General features: G+C 34.7%; 1 protein-coding gene and 1 long non-coding RNA gene across 4 annotated transcripts in view; one reads left to right on the forward strand and one right to left on the reverse strand.

The window, feature by feature from the left end:
* Positions 1-12,916, forward strand: part of LOC149771469 (uncharacterized) — a 63,150-nt gene extending 50,234 nt beyond the window's left edge. The window contains exon 4 of the long non-coding RNA XR_016418275.1: positions 8,816-12,916. This is a non-coding gene — a long non-coding RNA (uncharacterized LOC149771469). The remainder of the gene's footprint in view (positions 1-8,815) is intronic.
* LOC149771471 (cyclin-dependent kinase inhibitor 3-like) overlaps positions 1-18,926 on the reverse strand; it is a 37,624-nt gene extending 18,698 nt beyond the window's left edge. The window contains exons 1-5 of one of the 3 annotated variants that reach the window (XM_089948418.1): positions 18,784-18,926; positions 14,981-15,072; positions 12,929-12,984; positions 8,401-8,445; positions 3,916-4,138 (exon numbers count right to left, since the gene is read on the reverse strand). In XM_089948418.1, the coding sequence (XP_089804544.1) occupies positions 3,916-4,138; positions 8,401-8,445; positions 12,929-12,984; positions 14,981-15,051 (395 nt within the window). In that variant the 5' untranslated portion in view covers positions 15,052-15,072; positions 18,784-18,926. The other 2 variants (XM_089948416.1, XM_089948417.1) reach the window with 2 other exon arrangements.
* Between the last annotated feature and the right edge of the window lie 4,602 nt (positions 18,927-23,528).

Raw genomic sequence — 23,528 nt, forward strand, 5'->3', positions numbered from 1 at the left:
TCCCACCCAGTCACATTATCCTGACACCAGGCTAACCAGTCCTAACACTAACCTCTTAATGCTGAACACCAAGCGAGACAGCTGTTAGTACCATTTTTGTAAGTCTCTGGTATGACTCGGCCAGGGATCAAACCCACGACCTCCCGCATCCGAGGCGGATGTTCTAACCACTAGGCCACCGGAGCGGTCTGTTTTAGTTATATAAGTATGCTGATACAGTAAAAACTGTTGTAAGGGACCTCTGCTATGAGCAACCACCTGTCATTTCCAACCACAATCTTAATGCACAGATAGATTTTATTATATAAACGCTGTTACACAACCAGCGACCATAATGTCAACAAAATATGCATTTCAACACTGCTATGAACAACCACATCACAAAAAAAACCACCAAAAAAACAGATCAACACCACTGACCGTGACTTAATCTTTTGTAAACATGAGAGCTCAGGATACATGTAGTATCATTTAATCCTTTGTAACAACGACCACATAAATAGTAAAGGTTGTTTTAATACGGTATTTTTTTAATAAAAAAAATCAGCTAACTACCAGTTTTGTGAAATTTACAAGTCCAGCATATGGTGTCATTTGTAAACTGCAGTAAACCAGACCAAAGTACATGTCACTAACTGCCATTGTAGTGCTGAAGTCATGTGAATAGCCAGTAAGATTAACCATTTTTTCATCAAAGTATATTTTTTCTTTATCTTTGTGAAAACCCACACAATGCCAGTAGTCCTAATGTCCCAGTGAGAAATCTTTTGAAAGGGCTTCAGTGTATGGTTGAGTACATCGTTTGTCTTTCCAGTTAATCCGTAATGCCAGGGTGTGGGGGGTATCATTGAGCTCTTTGTCTTTATTACTAGTAAGTGAGAATCATTTCTGGATTCTTTTTCTTTAAATTTCTTTTGCTAAAGTGTTTCACCAAGCCACCATCTGTTTACCCAGGTGCAGATGATCGCAACCTTTGTTTATTGAGCTATAACGCTGATGATTTAAACTTTCTCTCAAAATAAATGTATTGTTTCTTGATGAGTTTATTCTGTCTTTTGGTTTCATTCATTTGTACATATATTTATTCCACATTTCCCCAAAACCTGATCAAAACCGAAATACATCTAGTAGTTATTATGTCAACACTAATAACAATGGCAGAACCTCCAATGAAAAGATAAATCGTAATACTGGAAGAAAGAACATCTTCAAGTGTTGTTCAAATATAAATTTTATTCACATTGTTTAAAAATGTATATCTTTATTATATAAAGTTATTTTGAGCGGAATGTATGCAATATTTAACAAGATTTATGAATGAAGGATCTGATAAATGTACAGTGAGTATGGGTATTTTTCCTTCTTCAACAATGCTACTGATCCTGGAAACCAGACCATTTTCACACACCTCTTATGAGAGACCACCTGTCTTGAGAGACCACGTTTGGTTGGCAGAAGGGGCGGTCTCTCATAACAGGTTTTACTGTATATCAAGGAATTTAGGAAATATATGTTAATGACAAGGTGTTTACATATAAATTGTAATTTTCTCAGCAAAAGAATAATGTTACTCAATCCTGAAAATTAGGTCGGAGTGAGCAAGTTTTGGTATGAATAAATTACTTCTCTTGAAATGCATTCATAAACCGATTGTGATGAGTGTAGATGAAATAAGGTTAAAGTGTGTGTGTGTGTGATTTGGATTTTTAACGTAGCTTTAACAATTTTTCAGTCATTTCGCTATGATGTATGCAGTGTGACAGTTCATAGTGATGTCTAGCACTGGGGCATCATGCCACTCACATATAGCATGATGTCCCACCCAGTCAAATTATCCTGACACCAGGCCGACCAATCCTAACACTAAGCTCTTAATGCTGAGCGCCAAGCAAGGCAGCTGTTAGTACCATTTTTGTAAGTCTTTGGTATGACTCCGACCAGAGATCAAACCCACGCCCTCCCGCATCCGTGGTGGATGCTCTAACCACTATGCCACCAGAGCAGTAAATAGGGTTTAAGATTAAACAGGATGTAATGAACAAATACCTCAAAATGCATAAAATGCATATGTTATTCAAGTATGAAAATTAGCTTATAGTGACCTAATTTTTGCACAGTTCAGTTACCTTCTTTGAGATGGTTTCACATGCCAAGTTTTATGAGTATTGATGAAATAGGGTCCAAAAAACTGAGAGTGTAACAAATGGATATTTGAAAACAACAAAGTCTGTAACTGTTCCTCCTCCTAATTATTGGGTAAAAATTCATCAACCTAAGAACAGAGGTTGGCCATGTAATAAACATCTGCAAGAGGCATGTAATATTTGGGATTCCTCCCAGGGGTACCTAAGAAGGGATCAAAGGTCAAAATATGTGAAATGTGCAATTAGAATCAAATTTTTCAATTTTGTTGACAAACTATATACAGGCAATTATTACAAGAGGTATGAAGTGTGGTATTGAATATTAAAAAATGGTTAGGGACATATTGTCAATCTCATGGTCAAAACATTTCTGTACAATGTTGCCTTGATAATATGGCAGAGTTAGCACGGACAAAAATGAATACTGAAACATGTAGGAGTTCTCTATTCCAAAAATAATTGTATGATTGAAAAGATATTTTAGTGCTTTGTCTGAGCAATATCTATTGGATTTCATGAGTTGCCTCCCTTAGTGTGTAATGCCAACTACCTAATAGCATGTAACAGCAGTGCATTGTACACCGGCAGAAAATGACGGAGGCAATTGACTTAAAATGGTTACTTTGTAAGTTTAACATTGAAAGTATAACTACATACTAGAGGGAAACCATTACAGGTGTATTTGAGTGAAAGATATTTGTACAAACACAAACTGGTTGAAATAAATTACTTATTTATCGATCGATACAAGATATGTGCTCTCCTTCTCTCGATCATGTAGGAACAGTCTTCAGATTTGAACAACTTGTTAAAATTCACAGACCCAAAGCAGAAGAAGTATCTGCTCGATATGCCAAGGTGTAGATAGGGTTATCATATTGGTACCGAGGCTAGCAAAGATGCCATGTCCACTAGTTCTTCACTTTTACAGGAGTATTATATTTCTGTCACAGACATCATTGCATGTATTTGTAACTTTCCTAATGTGATACAGTCTAGCTTCTCTCTTCTTTTGTGATGCCATAGACAGTGGTTTTATGAACAATGTATTGTGCAATAAAAATATTTCAGTTTCTAAGTAAATATCGCATCTGCACGCACGCACACACACACTTTATTTTAACATCATGAAACCCCACAATCAGGATTTTTATTAACAAGTAAAGCAGAAGGTAATAAATAAAAAACTTGTTGATTTGTGGTCTAGGCAAATTATGAAGAAAAAAATTAAAATGTACCCAGAAGAACAGAGTCAAGTAGAATGTTGGATTCTGCCGGCTACTTGATATTTATGTAATATTAACGAAGCTTCTACTGGGTTATGGGTGGCAGAATTGTTAAAGGTGCATGCCCCTTTACAGATCACTCGCACTGCACCTGTCCATGTGGGTTCTAGTCCCTGGCTCAGCCAATGTGGGTGTGTCCGAAAGCTTGCCAGTAACTTCATGTGGGTCAGTGGTTCTTCCCAGTGTTTTTCAAGGTTCTTCTTCCACCAGATATTGTGGCTGCCATGTATAGCCTATCATGTGCTGAACAATGGCATGAAGCCCACAACAACAGCAAGGGTTCTACAGAATGTGAACTCTTTTATAAGACCTGTTCTATTTCATCACATATACCTACCCCCCCCCCCATAACTGACCTGAAACATTTTTCACATAGAAGTGTAACACAGACTTTGAATGCTGTCAGGATGGCTAAGATTGCAGACTGAAAAGAGACACCTAGGTCATACTATGCTAGTGAGATTTTAAAGTTAATTAACACTCACTGTATGAGAGTTTTTTTGCCATTCACTAGTCTGGCATATATCTCATCAATCATTTTCATCAGATTCTGCATGCTGGGAACCTGCCCATCAGGAAATGGGTAATGATGAACTGCGATGTTGACACTGGTAATCTCCTGTAATAACCATGGCACTCGGTACTTGTTCAGCTCACCCTTGGTGCACAGGGAGAACACCTCTTGTACCTCTTCCTTTACTAGGAACTCTGAATGAAAGAGAATCTTTTATATATTTCAAATCTTTTTCATTGCTTCAAGTTTGAAATTTATTTTTAGACAAGATTTCTTATTGTAATTATGCATGTATAATGTAAACATTAACTCCATTTATATAAATCTCAGGCTGATCAGTGTCCGTACCCTTTACTTGTGACTTTAAGCAAATAGTATAGACAACTTGCATGTTTGTAAAACATGTCTTACTGTCCTGTTCTGTCCTACCTGCAATGATTATATGTCTGAGGCATATCAGACCTTTGTATAGAATTCAATTACATATCTTAATTTATCTTTCTTGCAAAGTATTTATTAGGTTATAATTGGAAACTAATACAGTACCCTGTCATACTAACGCTGTCATAGAAGTCACTTTACAACAAGATCGCCTTATAATGAAGACCATAATAATAGTGCAAAAAGGACCAAGTACCAGAAACAGGAACTATGTTTTAATGAAAGGCCTTATAGTGAGGGAGTGCTGTGGTTTCTAAGATATAACCCACACACTACATCTGTATGACCACTGGGTATGACCCATTTATGACTGATGAGTGATACAAGCATGCCAATATCTAGTTTCTTCATTAGTTTTTAACAGCTAAATTTCATTTAATTATCTTAGCAGAGTATTTAACAAATCTGTAAAAATATGGACATTCAAAATCTAGAAAGGGTTTTTAAAAAAACTATGATTTAAGGCAAGCACCTATTACATGTTATGGAAACAAGAAATGTGTTCAAGGAATTTTTAATTCTAAAATCTTATGAATGGGTTTTGTGCTCTTAAAATGAGTTAAGTATAATGTGAACTATTTCATTTGTAATTCCAAAGTCAATGTACTGAACAATTGGAAAAACATTATGTGCTCCAATAAGGCCACGAGTTACATGAATGGAGGTCAAGTGACATTTCTGAAAAAGATTCTTGACTTTGAATCTGCTGATTTGTTGATATTTCAAAATACAGGAGGATTCATTGAAAGTTTGGTATAAGCAGTCTGAACATTACGCATTATCTTTCTACGTAAAAGAAAATAGCTGTGGAAATCACCATTCTTAAGGTTTGACTGCACTTGCACAGCACAGAGGAGATTTATTCATTTATAATTGTTCAATGGAATTACAGTGCTTGGAACATTCATTTTAAAAAGATAACTAGATATAATGGATCATTGTGAATTTAATCAAAAGATAATTGGATATTTGTATAATAGTATTCGAGGGCTATTTGGATTATTTTTTATTTACAGTGAATTCACTTAAAGACATTTTAATTTAAAACTGTTTTCTTCTGTACTGTTGACACATCAGTACATTATAGTTATCATTTGGAATACCTTAAGAATGTATTTAGATTACATCAGGGGGCCCTGAGTGGCATAGTGGCTTAGAAGGCTCACCATTACAGATCACTGCCTTCTCACCTGTCTGCATGGGTCTGAGTCGCGTGCTCATGGATACATTAGAATGTTAGCCAGTAATTCCTGTGGGTCAGTCATTCTTTCCGGTGTTTGCCCGGGTTCTTCCTCCACCAGTTATATTGGTCTCCATGTATAACATATCTTGTGCTGAAAAATGGCATTAAACCCCATCGCAACAACAAGATTACATAAGATCTATTGGAACTGATAGAACCATTTAGAAAATAGGAATTCATTCACCTTACAAGTTATTTTTAATTCTTTCACTTTGTGTTTTAGGGAAATAAATCAACATTTTGAATTTTACAAAACTTGTTGGTTTTGCTTCTTCCTTGTTATGCAGTTAAACCCCTAGAGTTGTAACACTGTATCAATCACTGCTACTTATTTGCCAATGTTATATCTACAACTTACTCAACTACAAACCATTTCTTTTTGGAAATTATTTGACTAGTCATTAATTTATAACAAGGATGTTTGTTTAGTAAACTACATTTCAAGAGATCAATAATTTAACACTTCTAAATTTATTATGCACAAAAACATCAGAGATAACTTGATGATACAACAATCACCAAACTGTGATAAGATAAATCCAAAGTAAAATTGTAATTCTCACAAACAGCTGTCATGGTAAACTCTTAGAGAAAAGTTTGGTACCACTGGCCATAACAGTCAGTCATATTTTCAGTTTTAAAAACGGATTTTTATATGTAATTTCTTATAATTATTTTGTTCCAAAGAAAAAACTTCTTGTTTTAGTTATCTATTACCTGTCAACAACTGTACCTTATATATACAAGTATACCTTAAAAAACCTCCAGGCATCACACTATACATCGCTGCTGATGTGACTTGTATTTACATTTACAACCTCTGATTTAAAGAACAAATTTATGCTTAATGCAGCATACATGTGATTTTACCAGAAGTAGACAAAAAATACTGTTTTAAGGGCCATCTACAACACATACAATTTTATAGTTGAAATCTACCACTTGTGAAATGTAAAAGAATGTTTTTTAAGTTAATAAAAAAACACTGTATTTCTGTCCTATCAACACATTTGAGAAACCAGCCAGAACCAGCCTACTGTTGTTGTTGTTGTTGGGTGTAACGCCATTTTTCAGCACAAGATAGGCTATGTATGGCAGCCAGTATTAATGGTGGAGGAAGAACCCGGGAAGAACCATTGACCCACAAGAAGCTACTGGCAAGCTTTCTCACATACCCACACTGGCCAAATCCTAGACTCGAACCCACGCAGACATGTGAGATGGCAGTGATTCGTAACGGAGAGCGCTTTAGACCACTTGGCCACCTCACAAGCCTACTGGGAACCAAAAATGCTTCACCAGTAAAACAACCATTGCAATAATGTGAGTCAGAAAAGGATTAAAACTGTCCAAGAACAGCTGACATGTAAACAGCAAACTGTTAATTGATTACCTTATTGCTGGAATTTGGGAAGTTTAAGGACAAACACAGGATGTCCGTTGAGGTGTTATAAGTTATAAAGGAATAAAATGTGATACCTTCTGAGGCTTTGATGAAAATCAGCTGAACATTAGCAGAAGGGAGATATGATGGATGGACCAACCATATTAAGTATCTTGATTTTTTTGTCATATTTAATTGTTAGTAAATTGTTCAAGTTGTTTTAAGAGGAAATATCTCAGTACATCACTTACATTTTTTTGGCTCAGTTCATGGTAAAATGCAGAAACATGTTTTCTCCGAATGCTTAGAAAACACATGCTAAGAAATATTACAAGTTCAGCAATGCACATATATCAGAGATTAAGTGCGTGCAGGCAAGTAGAAAAGGTCTCGAGTTTAAGTTGTGCCTCTTTTGCATTTCACAAACTAGTTCAATCCCAAGATTAAGTTAAATCCCATGACAAAATATATTAACAATATATTACAAGATAATTAATTTTAAACCCTATTTGATCAACTATTTTCTATCAACTAAGGCATGTAAACCCTATTAGATCAATTATTTCCTATCAATTAAGGCATGTAAACCCTATTAGATCTACTATTTTCTATCAACTAAGGTATGTAAACCCTATTAGATCAATTATTTCCTATCAACTAAGGCATATAAACCTTATTAGATCAACTATTTCCTATCAACTAAGGCATGAAAATCCTATTAGATGAACCATTTCTTATCAACAAAGGCATGGATAACCCTATCAGATCAACCATTTCCTATGAATAAAGTCATGAAAATCCTATTAGATCAATTATTTCCTATCAACTAAGGCATGTAAACCCTATTAGATCAACTATTTCCTATTAACTAAGGCATGTAAACCCTATTAGATCAACTATTTCCTATCAACTAAGGCATGTAAACCCTATTAGATCAACTATTTCCTATCAACTATGGCAGGTAAACCCGATTAAATCAACTATTTCCTATCAACTAAGGCATGTAAACCCTATTAGATAAACCATTTCCTATCAACAATGGCATGAAATCCTGTTAGATCAACTATTTCCTATCTACTAAGGCATATAAACCCTATTAAATCAACTATTCCCTATCAACTAAGGCATTTAAACCTTATTAGATAAACTATCTCCTATCAACTAAGGCATGTAAACACTATTATATTAAATCAACTATTTCCTATCAACTATGGCATGTAAACCCGATTAGATCATCTATTTCCTATCAACTAAGGCATGTAAACCCGATTAGATCAACTATTTCCTATCACCTTAGGTATGTAGATCCTATTAGATCAGCTATTTCCTATCAACCAAGATGTGAATTCAAGCAAAGGTTAAAAATTATATAATCTTTAAACACATACTGATATCATGTTCCAAACTCCTCCATGTATCCTTGAAGCGACAACCTGAAATAAATAAAAATCAGATGTTGGTTGGATTTTAATTACAGTCAGCACACCAATCCTTCAGTTCACATGATCTACAAAGTCCGTCATTTCCATATTGTAGTCAATGTCATGGTCAGCCTTGCATTTTCTCGCAAACATAATACTGCAAATATTTACTATTTTAGGAAAGTTTTGACATATAGAAAATAAAAATTTACATTTTAATTTATCAGTTGTATTGTAATCACAATATTTGTGTAAATAATATATATATATGTGTGTGTGTGTGTTTGCTTTTCTAACAATATCAGCATTATAAAACTTTTTTTGTTTTCCTTATCTACATATCTACATGTATTATTTACATATACCTTTTTTTGATTTAAAGGTGCAAACAAAGCTGAGATGGGGCCCCGAGTGGACGAGTGGCCTAAAGCGCTCTCCGTTACGGATCACTGCCATCTCACCTGTCTGCGTGGGTTCGAGTCTAAGATCATTTGGCCAATGTTGGTATGTAAGAAAGCATGCCAGTAGCTTCTCGTGGGTCGGTGGTTCTTCCCAGGTTTTTTCCAGGTTCTTCCTCCACCATTAACACTGGCCGTCATGCATAGCCTATCATGTGCTGAAAATGGCGTTAAAACCCCACAACAACAACAACAAAGTTGAGATAAAAAGAAAACAAGGTCTATACTTGTAAAATAAAATATAATGATTTCCTTGAAACATCCTATATTTGATTTTTACCATAATTATTGTACTTTAATTGTAACATGTTGTTGCCATTTGATTATGGCAAATAGTTCACAGCTAGTAAGTTAATGAATAATTAATTACAGTGAAAATATCACATTACCTACAGTAACTTTGTAGTTTATGAAAGACAGGTAGACTGACAGTCAGATGGACAGACAGTAGAAAGGTAGCATAATACACCCTTATAGCATAAAACCTAAAGTAAAAGGTAACATAAATAATACACCCATATAGCATAAAACCTATAGTAAAAGGTAACATAAATAATATACTCTTATAGCATAAAACCTATAGTAAAAGGTAACATAAATAAATCACCCATATAGCATAAAACCTAAAGTAAAAGGTAACATAAATCACCCTTATCGCTTAAAATCTATCAATGGGGTGGGGGGAATGTGGCCACTCAATAGTTTAGTAAATTCTGATATTTGGTTTGAAGTCCCCAGCCGGAAAGGGGAGAAACTGCAACTTCTGTTCAGGTTAACTTCCTCTGCTAAGTAGACGATCTTACCTTGAAATGGGACTTAATGGTAATCACCTTTACTACTGACAAAACTCTGGTGCTGGAACTATCTGCTGGCAAATGCTGGAAGCTAGCTATTAGGTGTTCACCGATGGATAGCTAAGGATGCAACTGCCAGAACACTCAGAATGCGTCCTTTTATACCCACAGAAACCAAATGACCAGAAACCAAATAGGTTTGGATCTGGTGCTTGGTAAAATAACATATACAGAAAGAAAGGAACATACCCAAATGATAACCCAATTGGCTATGAACCAAAATGGAGGCAAATGTAAACAGCCTTGATATACTGAATAAAAAAAAATGAAATAATTCAATGGCTGCAGGTAATTAAATGTACACAGACTTCAATAAGGAACAGTAACAATAGGATATATGTAGTATGCATGGTTGCACAGAATGAACATCATGCGAGTTTCATGGCTCGGTGAATGGCTTGACGCAAACCACACAATGGAAAACATCTACATCTAAACTGACTTCCAATCACATCTCAAGGTATCAAAATACTAACAGTGATACATATAAAACATGGCCACAACATTATAAATAATTTGCACACTCAAACTTGACTTGAAATTCAAATACCTGATTAGTTATTACTCAATGATTTCTAAATTTGGAGACGAGTCTGTATATCCTTTTATAATTTTCAGACCAGCTTTTCATCTGTGCAGTCCCCAGTTCAATCCCAAAGTCTAACATATGCAAGGATAAGTGCAAACCAATTCAAAATCAGTATACATTCTGGGTTCTCCATGCTTTTCTATCATTAGGGCCACCTCAACCCAATATAAGAGCCATCATGACATATGATACAAGTTGCATCTCAATGTATTCATGAAATATGGTGCAAGTTGTTACACCTCAATTTATTCATGACATATAATGCAAGTTGTTAGATCTCAAGGTACTCATGATATATGATTCAAATTGTCTGACCTCAATGTACTCATGACATACGATTCAAGTTGTCTGACCTCAATGTATTCATGACATATGATGCAAGTTGTTACACCTTAATGTACTCATGCCATATGATGCAAATTGTTAGATCTCAATGTACTCATGATATAGGATTCAAGTTGTCTGTTAGATCTCAAAGTTGTCTGACCTCAATGTACTCATGACATACGATTCAAGTTGTTAGAAACTGATATACTCAAGACATGATTCAAGTTGTTAGATCTCACTGTATTCATGACATATGATGCAAGTTGTTACACCTCAATGTTCTCATGAAATATGGTGCAAGTTATTACACCTCAATGTATTCATGACATGATGCAAGTTGTTAGATCTCAATGTACTCATGATATACGATTCAAGTTGTCTGTTAGATCTCAAAGTTGTCTGACCTCAATGTACTCATGACATACGATTCAAGTTGTTAGAAACTGATATACTCAAGACATGATTCAAGTTGTTAGATCTCACTGTATTCATGACATATGATGCAAGTTGTTACACCTCAATGTTCTCATGAAATATGATGCAAGTTGTTACACCTCAATGTATTCATGACATATGATGCAAGTTGTTAGATCTCAATGTTGTTAGATCTCAATGTACTCATGATATACAGTTAAAGTTGTCTGACCTCAATGTACTCATGAAGTGTGATATAAGTTGTTAGAAATTAATGTACTCAAGACATGATGCAAGTTGTCTGACCTCAATGTACTCATGACACACGATGCAAGTTGTTAGATGTTAATGTGCTCAAGACCTACGACGCAAGCTGTTAGACCTCAATCCACTCAAGACATGATGCAAGTTGTTACACCTCAATGTACCCATGACACATGATGCAAGTTGTTACACCTCAATGTACTCATGACACATGATGCAAGTTGTTACACCTCAATGTACTCATGACACATGATGCAAGTTGTTACACCTCAATGTACCCATGACACATGATGCAAGTTGTTACACCTCAATGTACCCATGACACATGATGCAAGTTGTTACATCTCAATGTACCCATGACACATGATGCAAGTTGTTACACCTCAATGTACTCATGACACATGATGCAAGTTGTTACACCTCAATGTACTCATGACACATGATGCAAGTTGTTATACCTCAATGTACTCATGACACATGATGCAAGTTGTTACACCTCAATGTACTCATGACACATGATGCAAGTTACACCTCAATGTACTCATGACACATGATGCAAGTTGTTATACCCCAATGTACTCATGACATATGATACAAGTTGTTACACCCCAATGAACTCATGACATGATGCAAGTTGTTAGACCCCAATGTACACATGACATATGATACAAGTTATTAGAATTCAATGCACCATTTCGATATGGATAATATATCCTCTGTATGCACTGGTGTAAGCTAGAAGAATTCTACCAATGGCTTGTGTCTCATGCAAATTCCTGATCCCAAGGGTGGAAATTTCCAATCCAACATGAATACATAATGCAGAATATAAAAATGTTCTCACATTCCTGAACAAAGAAAGAGAATCAAAATCAATATGGTTTGTAGCAAATACTGTTGCAACTTTAAAACTGCAAAGCACCCATTGCAAATTGCTACAACTTATGATACTGTAAAAAAGTTAGGTTTACATTGAAATATTCAGTATAAACTTTAATTTTTAACACATATCAGATCATCATTGAACAGTGGTCAAAATAGTCGAGAAATGAAAATACAAAGCATCCAAAATTTTATACAGAAGATAGTTTGTGCAATGATACAAATTTGAACAGGTCAAAAAATTAAGTCTACTCTATTACCCAAGATTAAATGGAACTGACCAAAAAAACTGATACAGTCCTCAATTCAACTCTGGTGCAAAAATAATTTTCCTTTTTTTTTTAATTATGAAAAGATAAATTTTATAAAAATAATAACTTTCAAGTTGAAACTGCATGTGTCTGTACCTGTAGCTAAGTTGATCAGTGCAAAATGCCCTTTTTGCAAGACACTAACTTCAAAGCACTGCACATTTTATTACTAAGACAAAGGCTCAAGTGATCACCGAAATTACAGCATTCTTGCCTGTTTGTTTAACTATAGGTCATGTAATGAAAGACAGCAGTCACATTATGAAAGATATATATTTCCCATTGATGTTCTAGGACGGAAAATATGATCATACACATATAAGATTGTGAGATGAATAGCTATTTCTTTTTATCCTTCATATATGAATAATGATTTACAATCATAATTATGCTAACCTGGCAGGCCGCATATGCCCAACTTTTCATTAAATTCTAGGAAGTTCAGATCCAACCTAAAAAAGAAAGAGTGAGAGTGAGAAACATTCAATTTGATTATAATATTAATGACTGCATTTGAAACAGCTTCTAGGACAGGCTAGTAGTTATACAATAGCAAGAGAGCATACTGTATTGTCTGTGATATTTAATCCCATTTCTGTTTACACAATTAACCTATGAAATGAAAAATAAATTTTTGTTGTTCATTTTTTACAAATATAATTTGTGTTAGTAAGTACATGTATTTGTTTTTAAAACTATGCTGAAAATTATAATAAATATTTGCACCTAGAATTACTTGTGCATCAAATAATGTACACAGAAAACACATGAAATAATGTGGCAAATAAAAAATAAATATTTTCCATGTGTTTTTGGTTACTGTAAAAAGAATCACACAGCAATAAAGGGATAAATTTATTTGTGAATTAACAAGTAATACTTCCTCTATAATGATATTATTATTCCAGAATTAAAACCTTAAATAATGAACCATATCTGGGATCAGTGAAATTTGTATGTAAAGAAAAATTTGCCAGACTTAGACTATATTTACATTTGGACATAAATAAGAAGAAAAAAACATGCATTCAGGATAATCTAAGTTTGTTGTTATCATCTAACTCCATTAAATAAACTTTTGCAGCAGAATGCAACATAAAAATATGTGGGAACATATCATTGAAGAGCATCTTAATGAACTCCAGCAGTAATTGGGGTTTCACTCAATAACTGTGTGGGGGGAAAAACTGATCCTTTGGAAATAGAGATTCCATATATAACTAAACAAGAAAACCTGAGAAAAATATTTTCATTGTTGATAATTACACATCAAAGTTTAAAGTGGAACTGTACATGTACTAGAGGTGTATGGTATTACTGGTATAACTTTTTACTATGGTATTTTATTCTGGAGGTATATGTCACAGTATGCTTCCATCATATGGGTACTCAGCAGTTTCCAACAGTATGAAAATTCCTGCATAATCATGTCATGAACAATATTAAAAGTATATTATCATTTTTCACAACAAAATACTTCCAAAAATTATAACATTCTTTTGAAAATAGTTGTCTAGGTTACAACTTTTTCCACTATAGAATAATTACAGTATACTGTGGTACGTATATCATGGTATGTACAGAAATACCATGGTTCTGAACTCTAACATGTACTAATATAGTTCTTCTTAAAAGTATTGTCTGCTAAATGTACATATCATCCCTAAATATTAACATGCTTTATGTTTAGGTGTCATATAACATCAATACGTCCTTCTGTATTTTATCTCCACTCCATTTCCTCCTTCTACACGAATGTGACATTTCCTAAAACTTGGATATTTTGCTAGTCCATAGAGTAACCATTTGCAAGAAGGTTATTTTATTTTTGGCTCCCTAATTCAACCACTGCACAAAATATTCCAATACAAGAAAAGGGTTCTCATCTCCAAAGATGTGTGTGGGAGAAGAGGCCATTTCTGTATGTGTATGTGTGTTAAATATGCAGGGCTTCTTTGATGGCGAGACATTGGAGTTCCTCTATTTTCAATTATTTGTGGCTAGTTTTCAAACCTGAAACTTACTTGGTTTAAATAAGACATGCTTTATTATAAAAGTTCTAACTCTAAGCATGGGTGTAATGTATGATAAATTGTTCAAGTTTCTGAAGTGCTGAAATTCAAAAATATTCATGCTGAATACTGTTAAGCACAATTTATAAATGACCTTCTTGTAACAGGTTTCAAAAGGCTATTTACACATGAACTAGTTTCCCAATGGTAAAAGTCAAAGTAAAAATACTTACTTAAAGTTGGTACTTAGCTAACATAACCGACTACAAAAACAATGAGATGTCAAAAGACATCAACAGCTTAGATTATATTGACTTTTTGATTCATTTCTTACTTTTAACATTAGATTCTGGTCACACAATTGCATATTTGACTATATTTTGCACAACAAAATTAAAAAGCAATAACTGAATGTCTGCTTTAAAAAGTTATAAACCATGAAATCTCGAATGGTGATAAGTCAACTTCTCCACTGTTTTCATCATCGGAGGAGTCAAACTCTGACATGGCTGCAACACTTCTTAGGCCCTGTGAAGAAAGGAAAAACAATAAAGATTCATGTTTCAAAAAGGGTATGCTGAAACTGAGAACAGAAAGCACGAGAATAATGAAAATGCAGAGAAGTAATCAATAAATACAGAAATAAGAATGGAAACCGTGAGTACACATTGCTGGAAAGAAACCCAAAGTACACATCGCAAGGCTGGAAATCCTGGGTACAGAAACCCTGAGTATATATCAAAAGGCAGGAACCCCTGAGTAATGAAATCAAAAGATGTTGGTTTCACTTCTCCCATGCTCTGATAACGAATTGTTCTTCACTGGGACTATGAACTAGCTACTGTACCAATGATATCGTCCACAAATACATCTCTCACTCCTGCAGCTACCACTGAATGACAACATCAAGGCCATGACCAAAGTGGACCAGTTAGGTTCAACCACTCCGAAGTCCTCCATTGAGCTAATCTGAAAGCAGTTTAGATACACTTTAGGAATAACTGGCTATAGAAGTTGTCAGTCGGTCCCACTCACATCTTGGTTGTTAGTTCCACTAGCTGTATTAACAGGGTGGTGAGCTTCAAACAATAAATCCAGAAATCAGATCCTAATATACACATTTTCCTCATGTACCTGCAAAATTGCACTTTGACAACATGGCTGATCTTAATCGAATTTTTGACAATTATTGATTCAATGACACAAGGAAAAACATAACATCATGAATGACCAGCACATTCTACAATGCTCAACTAATTCCAATTAAAAGAACACACCAAACTGGACTTAAAATGAACCCTTAGCAAACACATGGTTGGCATCACTGAAGCCCTATTGAACAAGGGCATTTCCAAAACTGACATTTACAGTGTCAATAAGTGAGGTTGAGAATATCCATGATGACAAATCAGCTGAAAAATGACAGCACCACAGTAACCAACATTCATCAGCATGACGTTTCTCTGATTAATGCACGAGATGCCATCGCTTTGCTGCCTTGTGGCCATTCCTGATTTTTAAGGCTGTCAAAAGTTTTTAAAAGTACTCATCAATCCTAATGACTGGTTATCCGTGTACTCAATCAAATGGAAAATTGTATTAAATGTGTACAAACCTTAAGTTATGTCCACAGTTTTTAAATTCACAGTATCTGATAAATATCACTACCTTAGTCTGACTGTCATAGGCAGATGCTTAGAGGCTGAGCTCGAGCTTTGTAACACTTTCATAATACAGTTTATGAAATCTATTAAAGGTTACAAGTGAACACATGTCAGTTGTGCAGCAAGAGTAAATAACCACACCCTGTTACTTGCCACTGTACCACACTAGCTGCGCAATCAAAGGGTTGTCACATAAAAAAACAAGCTGAGATTAAGGTAAATTATATACTGGAGGAGTCAGACCTCTGCACTGAGAAAGTACATATATTCATGGCTCTGTTAAAAGGATCGTCAATTTGAAAACAAAGTGAGAGCTGCCTTAGCAAGCACTGGCAGAAAACTTAGGGTTTCCATCCTTGCAGTTTCAGTCCACCTGTTTGAAGCCTATGTATAACTGATTTGCCAATACCCGGTGTATTTGAAAAAAAAGTTTTACATTATTTCCACTTCTTACCATTACTGTTCTTTCATGATCCACTCATAATAAAATGTATTGAAAGCTTTTAGGCATAAAAGGACAAAATATCTAGATACATGTCAAAGATAAATCATCCAATAGTTATTGAGTGCAAATCAATCAAAAATGTTGTTTGATTAAGATTATTCTTTTCCATAAAAATGTATGCATTCTGAACAGACAGTAAGGCACACCTACCTAGAACATACCTGCAAGCTAAAATCTTGATACACCTGGTATAGTAAGTTCTCCTGTATAATAATAATAATAATGAGGACTTTGTATAGCGCCTAATCTTTAGAAACTCTAAGCACTTTACAACTTAGACAACGCTTATAAGATAAGAAACATAATAATATTATTACAAAAACAAACAACATGAAATAAGAAAAACATTAAAAAAAAATAAAAAACATGCTGAGAATATTTCAGGTAGGAAACATTATTAGGTCTTTAAGTTTGTTCTTGCAGTCGAAATAAGTGAGTTTTGAGAGCCCTCTTGAATGTGAACACTGTGTCTTTGTGTTTAAGTTCAGTGGGCAATTCATTCCACGTTGCTGGGCCCTGGTATGCAAAAGAATGCTGTCCATATGACTTTGTTTTCATACCTGGAATAATTGTTGTTGTTGTTGTTGTTGTTGTGGGGTTTAACGCCATGTTTCAGCACGCGATAGGCTATACATGGCGGCCAGTATTAATGGTGGAGGAAGAACCCAGGAAAACCTCGGAAAGAACCACTGACCCACTACTTGGAATAATGAGTATACGATTGTCAGAAGAGGAGCGTAAGTATCTTGCTGGTGTGTACACATGAGTGAGGTCAGTTAGGTATGTTGGACTAGAGTCCGACAGTGAAATGTAGCACAGAGAACAAATTTTGTGTTTGATTCTGGATCGAATGGATAGCCAGTGTAGGGTACAGAGCAGCGGGGAGGTGTGCTCTGATCGTGGTACTCTAAGTATGATCCAAGCAGCTGTGTTTTGAACTTTTGAAGTTTCTGGAGTAGATATTGAGATGAACCAGACAGAATTGAGTTACAATAGTCCAGTCTTGAAAGTACTAATGAACACACAAGTGTTTTAGTGGCATCAACTGAAAGATATTTGCAAATTTAGCTAATGCGTCTCAGCTCAAGATATGTAGCCTTGCATATGTTCATGACATGTTGGTATAATATGAGAGTACTGTCCAGAGTAACACCTAGGTTTCGTACTGATTGTGTTAATTTAATGTTGGCGTTGCTGATATTTATTGTTCTAGGTAAAGAATGTGAATGAGAAAGTCTGTGTATGTGGAGGGTTGACAAATTTGAATGCTAGATGGGTTACAAACTTCATTAGCCTAGATATTGAAAAGAACAAAAGTATGTCTGAAAGTTAACCAGGCATTTGTTTTCTGTACTTCTCAAAGTTTTAAACTTACGTGCTTAAGGGAACAACCATTCATTTTCGTCGTGAGTGGATGCGCTGAGATTATCTTTTTAACCATTTTTTTCAACTAGTATAATTTGCGTATAATTATTTTCTTGTTACAAATTAAGGTATTAAGTTTTCATAGTATTTGGTGGCCAGAATATTTTTCTTCATAAAGAAAGCAGGCCCCTTCCCTAGACCAGCAAGTTGTTCTCCACCTTTTTTTTTTCTTTGACTGGCGGCGGCCATTCAAAGAAAAAAAAAAGGTGGAGAACAACTTGCTGGTCTAGCCCCTTCCCCTTAAATGGACGGTCCCAAAATTATAAGCCCAATGCCTACAAGTGAATCAAACCAACTTTTTTATATATTAAATTAGTCGGATGAATATATACATACTTAAATGCGGATGCTAGCCCCTCTGCTTAATAATGAATTCGTAGCTATAAATATTAGATTTGTCTTGTTTGTTTGCCAGCATTCAAAGCTCTCCGCTGAACAAGTTAGAGGTGTTTTGAACCACAGCGGTTCTTTACATAAATTTTGGAGTCTAACCCGTAACAATATAACAGTTATATTGTTACAGGTTAGACTCCTAATTTTCTTTGTGACCAACCCCTGTAGATTTGCCTGGAAGAGATACATGTAAAACTTTCATTTTCAGCCTTTAAATTTCCCGCTGTTACTTAAGGTTTTTGAAATGCTTACCGTTATGTATAAAAATTACAATGCGGCTATATACACGTGATTAGCTCTGTATCTAAACATCGCAACGGGCCCAAAACGGTATCTCAGCATCACGGAAAATGAGTTGGAGTGAAGAAAACCGAAACCGAGCTGGTGTTAGCCAAATTTTAACCCAGATCCCCAAAACAGAGTTATAGAAACACAAAAACGGTGTCAGAACGCAACGAATGAGTCTGAATCACCGAAACGGACTCTGAAATAATCAGCCTCTGAAATCACCGAAACTGAGTATTAACCTACCGAAATGTAGTCGATGCGAATAGCGGAGAACTCGCCCTGAGAGAACTCATCCCAGGTGTCAGGAGAAGTCGCCCCATGGTGGTCGGAGAAGTCGCCCCACTTCGCCTGGAGAAGTCGCCCCATGGATCATATATAGCAATTCTGAGATGTCGCCACATGGTTGTTAAGGCTTTATTTATTGTTGTTTTTCTTCCAACTTAAAAAATTATTAAATATAAACGTGTCCATTTGATCAACTCCGTTTCTGTACTTAACGAAAAATAAGTGTTATCTCTCCCTTTTGCTCTGCTCTTCAAATCATTAGATGCATTTTAATAATATTTTGTAGAGATAGTTTTATCAATATTTTGTATTATATTTACATCTAAAAATGAAACGTGTACTAGATGCAGTATAAGTAAATTTAATCTTCGGGTGAAAATTATTTAGGCATCAATAATTTTTTTAATGAATGCTTCCAGATCATAAATATGTCATCTAAAAATCTGAACCAAAGAGAGGGATTAAACTTTTTGTTTTGAAGAAAATCCTTTTCTAATTTGCCCATGAAAAGGGAAGAGTACGAAGGAGCCATATTAATACCCATAATCTGTATGTAATTCGTATTATTAAATTGAAAATAATTATTTTCCAAGATAAGTTTTATTATTTTACAAATATCTTCACTAGATAGTGTACTATTATTAGGATTGTTATCAAGAACATATTTGCACGCTTCAATACCATCTGCATACGGAATGTTGGTATATAGTGATGTTACATCTAATGATATCAGGATTGAAATGATCAGATAGATGTGCAATAGACTTCAACTTTTGATTGAAAGTTGTATCTTTAATGTATGAAGGAAGTGATTTCATTAAAGGTTGTAAAACACTATCAATAAATTTTGATAGGTTTTCAGTAGATGAATTACAACCTGATATAATGGGTCGTCCTGGAAAATTTAAAGGTAAATTATGGTCAGGATTTGTATGAGTTTTGGGTAATATGTAGAATTGAGGTGTACGTATGTTAAGAGGAAACTTATCAAATTCCTCATATACGAAATTATTACTTTTAGCGATTTCATTAATGCATGTCGAAATGCATGTTGAAATTGTCTATTTAATTTCTATTGACGGGTCTTCGATAATATGTTTGTAGTATTTTTCATCATTTAATTGACGTTCAACTTCTTAACATAGACATCTTGATTCATAATAATAATAGTGTTTGACTTATCATCCTTTTTAATCACTATACTGTCGTCATTCATTAGATTATACAAAGACTTAATTTCGTCCTTAGAAATATTACTATGATATTGCTTTTTATGATTACTAGTTAATATCTCTTTTGTGATCGCGTATATATAAAAATCTAAATATGAATCACGTAAAAGATGATTTAATTCTGTTATAAAAAGATTATCTGGGTGACAAGTTTTAGGTGACTTCAACCAATTGGGGCGACTTCTCCAACCACTCTGGGGCGAGTTCTCCAGATACGTTGGGGCGAGTTCTCCATGGGGCGAGTTCTCCATGGGTCGAGTTCTCCGCATACCAGTCAATACTGGACAACCTTGAAATATTTTTATGCGGTGTTTCATGTGTGTGTGTGTGTGTGTTCTACAGCACAATTGCTTTTTAATTGGGGGAAGAGGAACTCATCCCACCCTACTTCGCAAACTCTCGTGTCTCTTATAAAACTTGCATTGAAGGTGAATTATTACTTCCCTAACTAAAGAAACTTAATATACATTGTTCATAAAATAACATGGTTTTAAAACTTGTAAAGAAAACATCGTCACCTATGATTCTAATTAATGGACTAACTAGTCATTCAGTATAACTCTAAATGCGTATTAAGAACACTCTTTCTTATTACAAAGAATTCCGATGTGTATATACATACAGCACAGAGCTATGTATTAAGAAAAGATCGGTGTGGTTGCGGACCATATGCGAATGTGAATACCTTTCTGATGATTTGTCAGCAAGGTATAGATTGGCAAAATATGTGCACTGATCTCATCAGAGGACGTGCAATTGCCTTCTATGTTAGATAGATAAACTTTTGGGGCAACAATCGTTGAAGAAAATAATTCGTACAGTAGACTTTCTTTTATTGAAACTATGAAACAAGCTTTAAACTAAACAATACATGATATCAATTCATGGACCTTCCATAAATGAACTAATCGGTAAGTGTGTGTGTGTGTGTGTGTGTGTACGTTGCTTGCACTAAAAGAACAAATAACAATTTAAAAAATATAAAAGCAATAATATTTGAGGCATTTGGGCTCAGTTACTATGTATTTAATATATTTTAAATATGATGGGAACACTTCTCACATGCTGCCACACATTAGCTAACCGGTGCACCTACTCACTTAATCCGGTAAATCAGCCCCCACTTCTATGTTGATACTGATGGACGAAACCACCAGTCAATATTATTATAAGTGAGGGATTGATTTATCGGCCTACTATTCACGTCACGCCTCGCCCAACAGCAAGCCGTCGATAAGTGCGTAATTTGGATCTACACAATGTCAATAACAATTGCCATGTCAAGACGTTTTATTAAAGAGATGATGCAGATTCCCTCTCTCTCTCTCTCATCTCTCTCAACATGATGACTCTACACAATGACAGTAACAATTGACTTGTCACAACGTTCTATTAAAGAAATGAGGCAGATTCTCTCTCTCTCTCTCTCTCTCTCTCTCAACATGACGGCTCTACACAATGACAATACCAACTGACTTGTCACAACGTTTTATTGAAGAAATAAGGCAGATTCTCTCTCTCTCTCTCTCTCTCTCTCTCTTTCAACATGATTACGACTTTTAATTATTTTTACAAACTTATGCACACGATCATTTAAAAAAACGGGTATGAATACTGCTCGTAAAAGCGTTGGAAACAAAAATGTGTGGTCACCAGCATATGACCACCACACCATTTATAAAAAATAAAAATATAAGCCGTCTCTGTGGCTCTCCAATCTAGCTCAGACAAACAATCCTATTCAAACGGCATAAACACATAAAATAGGTTACTACTTTCTTGTATAAACTATCGTTTTTCTTACAGTAAAAATCCCCATGGGCCGAAAAATGGTTCATAAAAATAAGAACGATTCTGCTCCTTCTGCATTTTCGTCATGAAAAACCAGAAAATAATAGACCTTAACCTAATTTTCTTTAAATTATATATTTCAGTCGACGAATCATTACTATGAGATTTAGAAAAATGCTGATCAGGACTAATATAAAAAAAGAATTATAATATCTACATGTATCAAATTCAAGATTGTTTCCAAATTCATACTTTCTACAAGGTGACTAAACACTCGTTATTTACAGAGATATTTTCCACGTGGTTTACATAAAAAATCTAAACGCAATTCCTCACAGTTAAAACAAAAAGAATATCTTTCTTTATTCTCTTAATTTAAATATTAACAGTATTTTTCTATCTTCTGTCTTGGACTTACTATTACACTTTTACAGCATTTAAGACTTATATAGGCAGATATTAGCCTCTGATATTACTATTGAAGCAGTTTTACAGAAGTCAGATATAATAATAATAATCAATACAATAACTTCCTCACCATATATATATATATATATATATATATATATATATATATATATATATATATATATATATAGAGAGAGAGAGAGAGAGAGAGAGAGAGAGAGAGAGAGAGAGATAGAGAGATTACAATAATTTTGATATAAAACAACAATATGGTGATAAAAATGAACTATATTTCACAGATACTGCATAACTGTTGAAACGGATGACATCTGTGATGTTAAATAACGTTGCCCTATCACCTTAAGACGAAAAACTTTATTTGTGGGTACAAAACGCACACTTACACATATCTGCGCTCGACCATAGGTAGCAGTGATCAAGTGAGGAAAAGTGATGCAGATATGAACTTAACAAATTTTGTTAAAGTGGGCAGAAATATGACCAATACATCTTGCATACAATGATCTATAACCACATAATTTCAGTTTCAATACTCAGTAAAATCCGTTCGGCAGATATCACTACCAAGGGAAAACATTGCGCACATGTGCAGGGCGAGCAAATAGCAAAATCAAGATTTTGTCTAATTAGATCGGTTGAAACAACAATAAATCAAACATAAAATATATCGGGAAATGTTGTTTAAAAAAACGCTTGCCCATAACTTCAAGCTATTCCTTGTCACCCATCCTCTCCTTTCTTCTCTCCCCTATTGTCGTTTTATTTGTGTTTGGTTTTCATGTTTACTTATTAATTTGTATTTGTATCTATTTCGTCCATACCACTCACCATTCTGACTACATTCACATCAAGGTGACGGATCGGAAAATATTTATAAAGTTCAGATTTTAACACAATATAACAAAACAGGTAAACAAATAAGAAAACCATTAAATGTTTATTTAATACCCAATATGACCCGACTCAAAGTTG

This window comes from Sinohyriopsis cumingii, unplaced genomic scaffold (genome assembly GCF_028554795.1).
Source record: "Sinohyriopsis cumingii isolate HCF-2022 unplaced genomic scaffold, ASM2855479v2 utg001831l, whole genome shotgun sequence".
NCBI lineage: Eukaryota > Metazoa > Mollusca > Bivalvia > Unionida > Unionidae > Sinohyriopsis > Sinohyriopsis cumingii.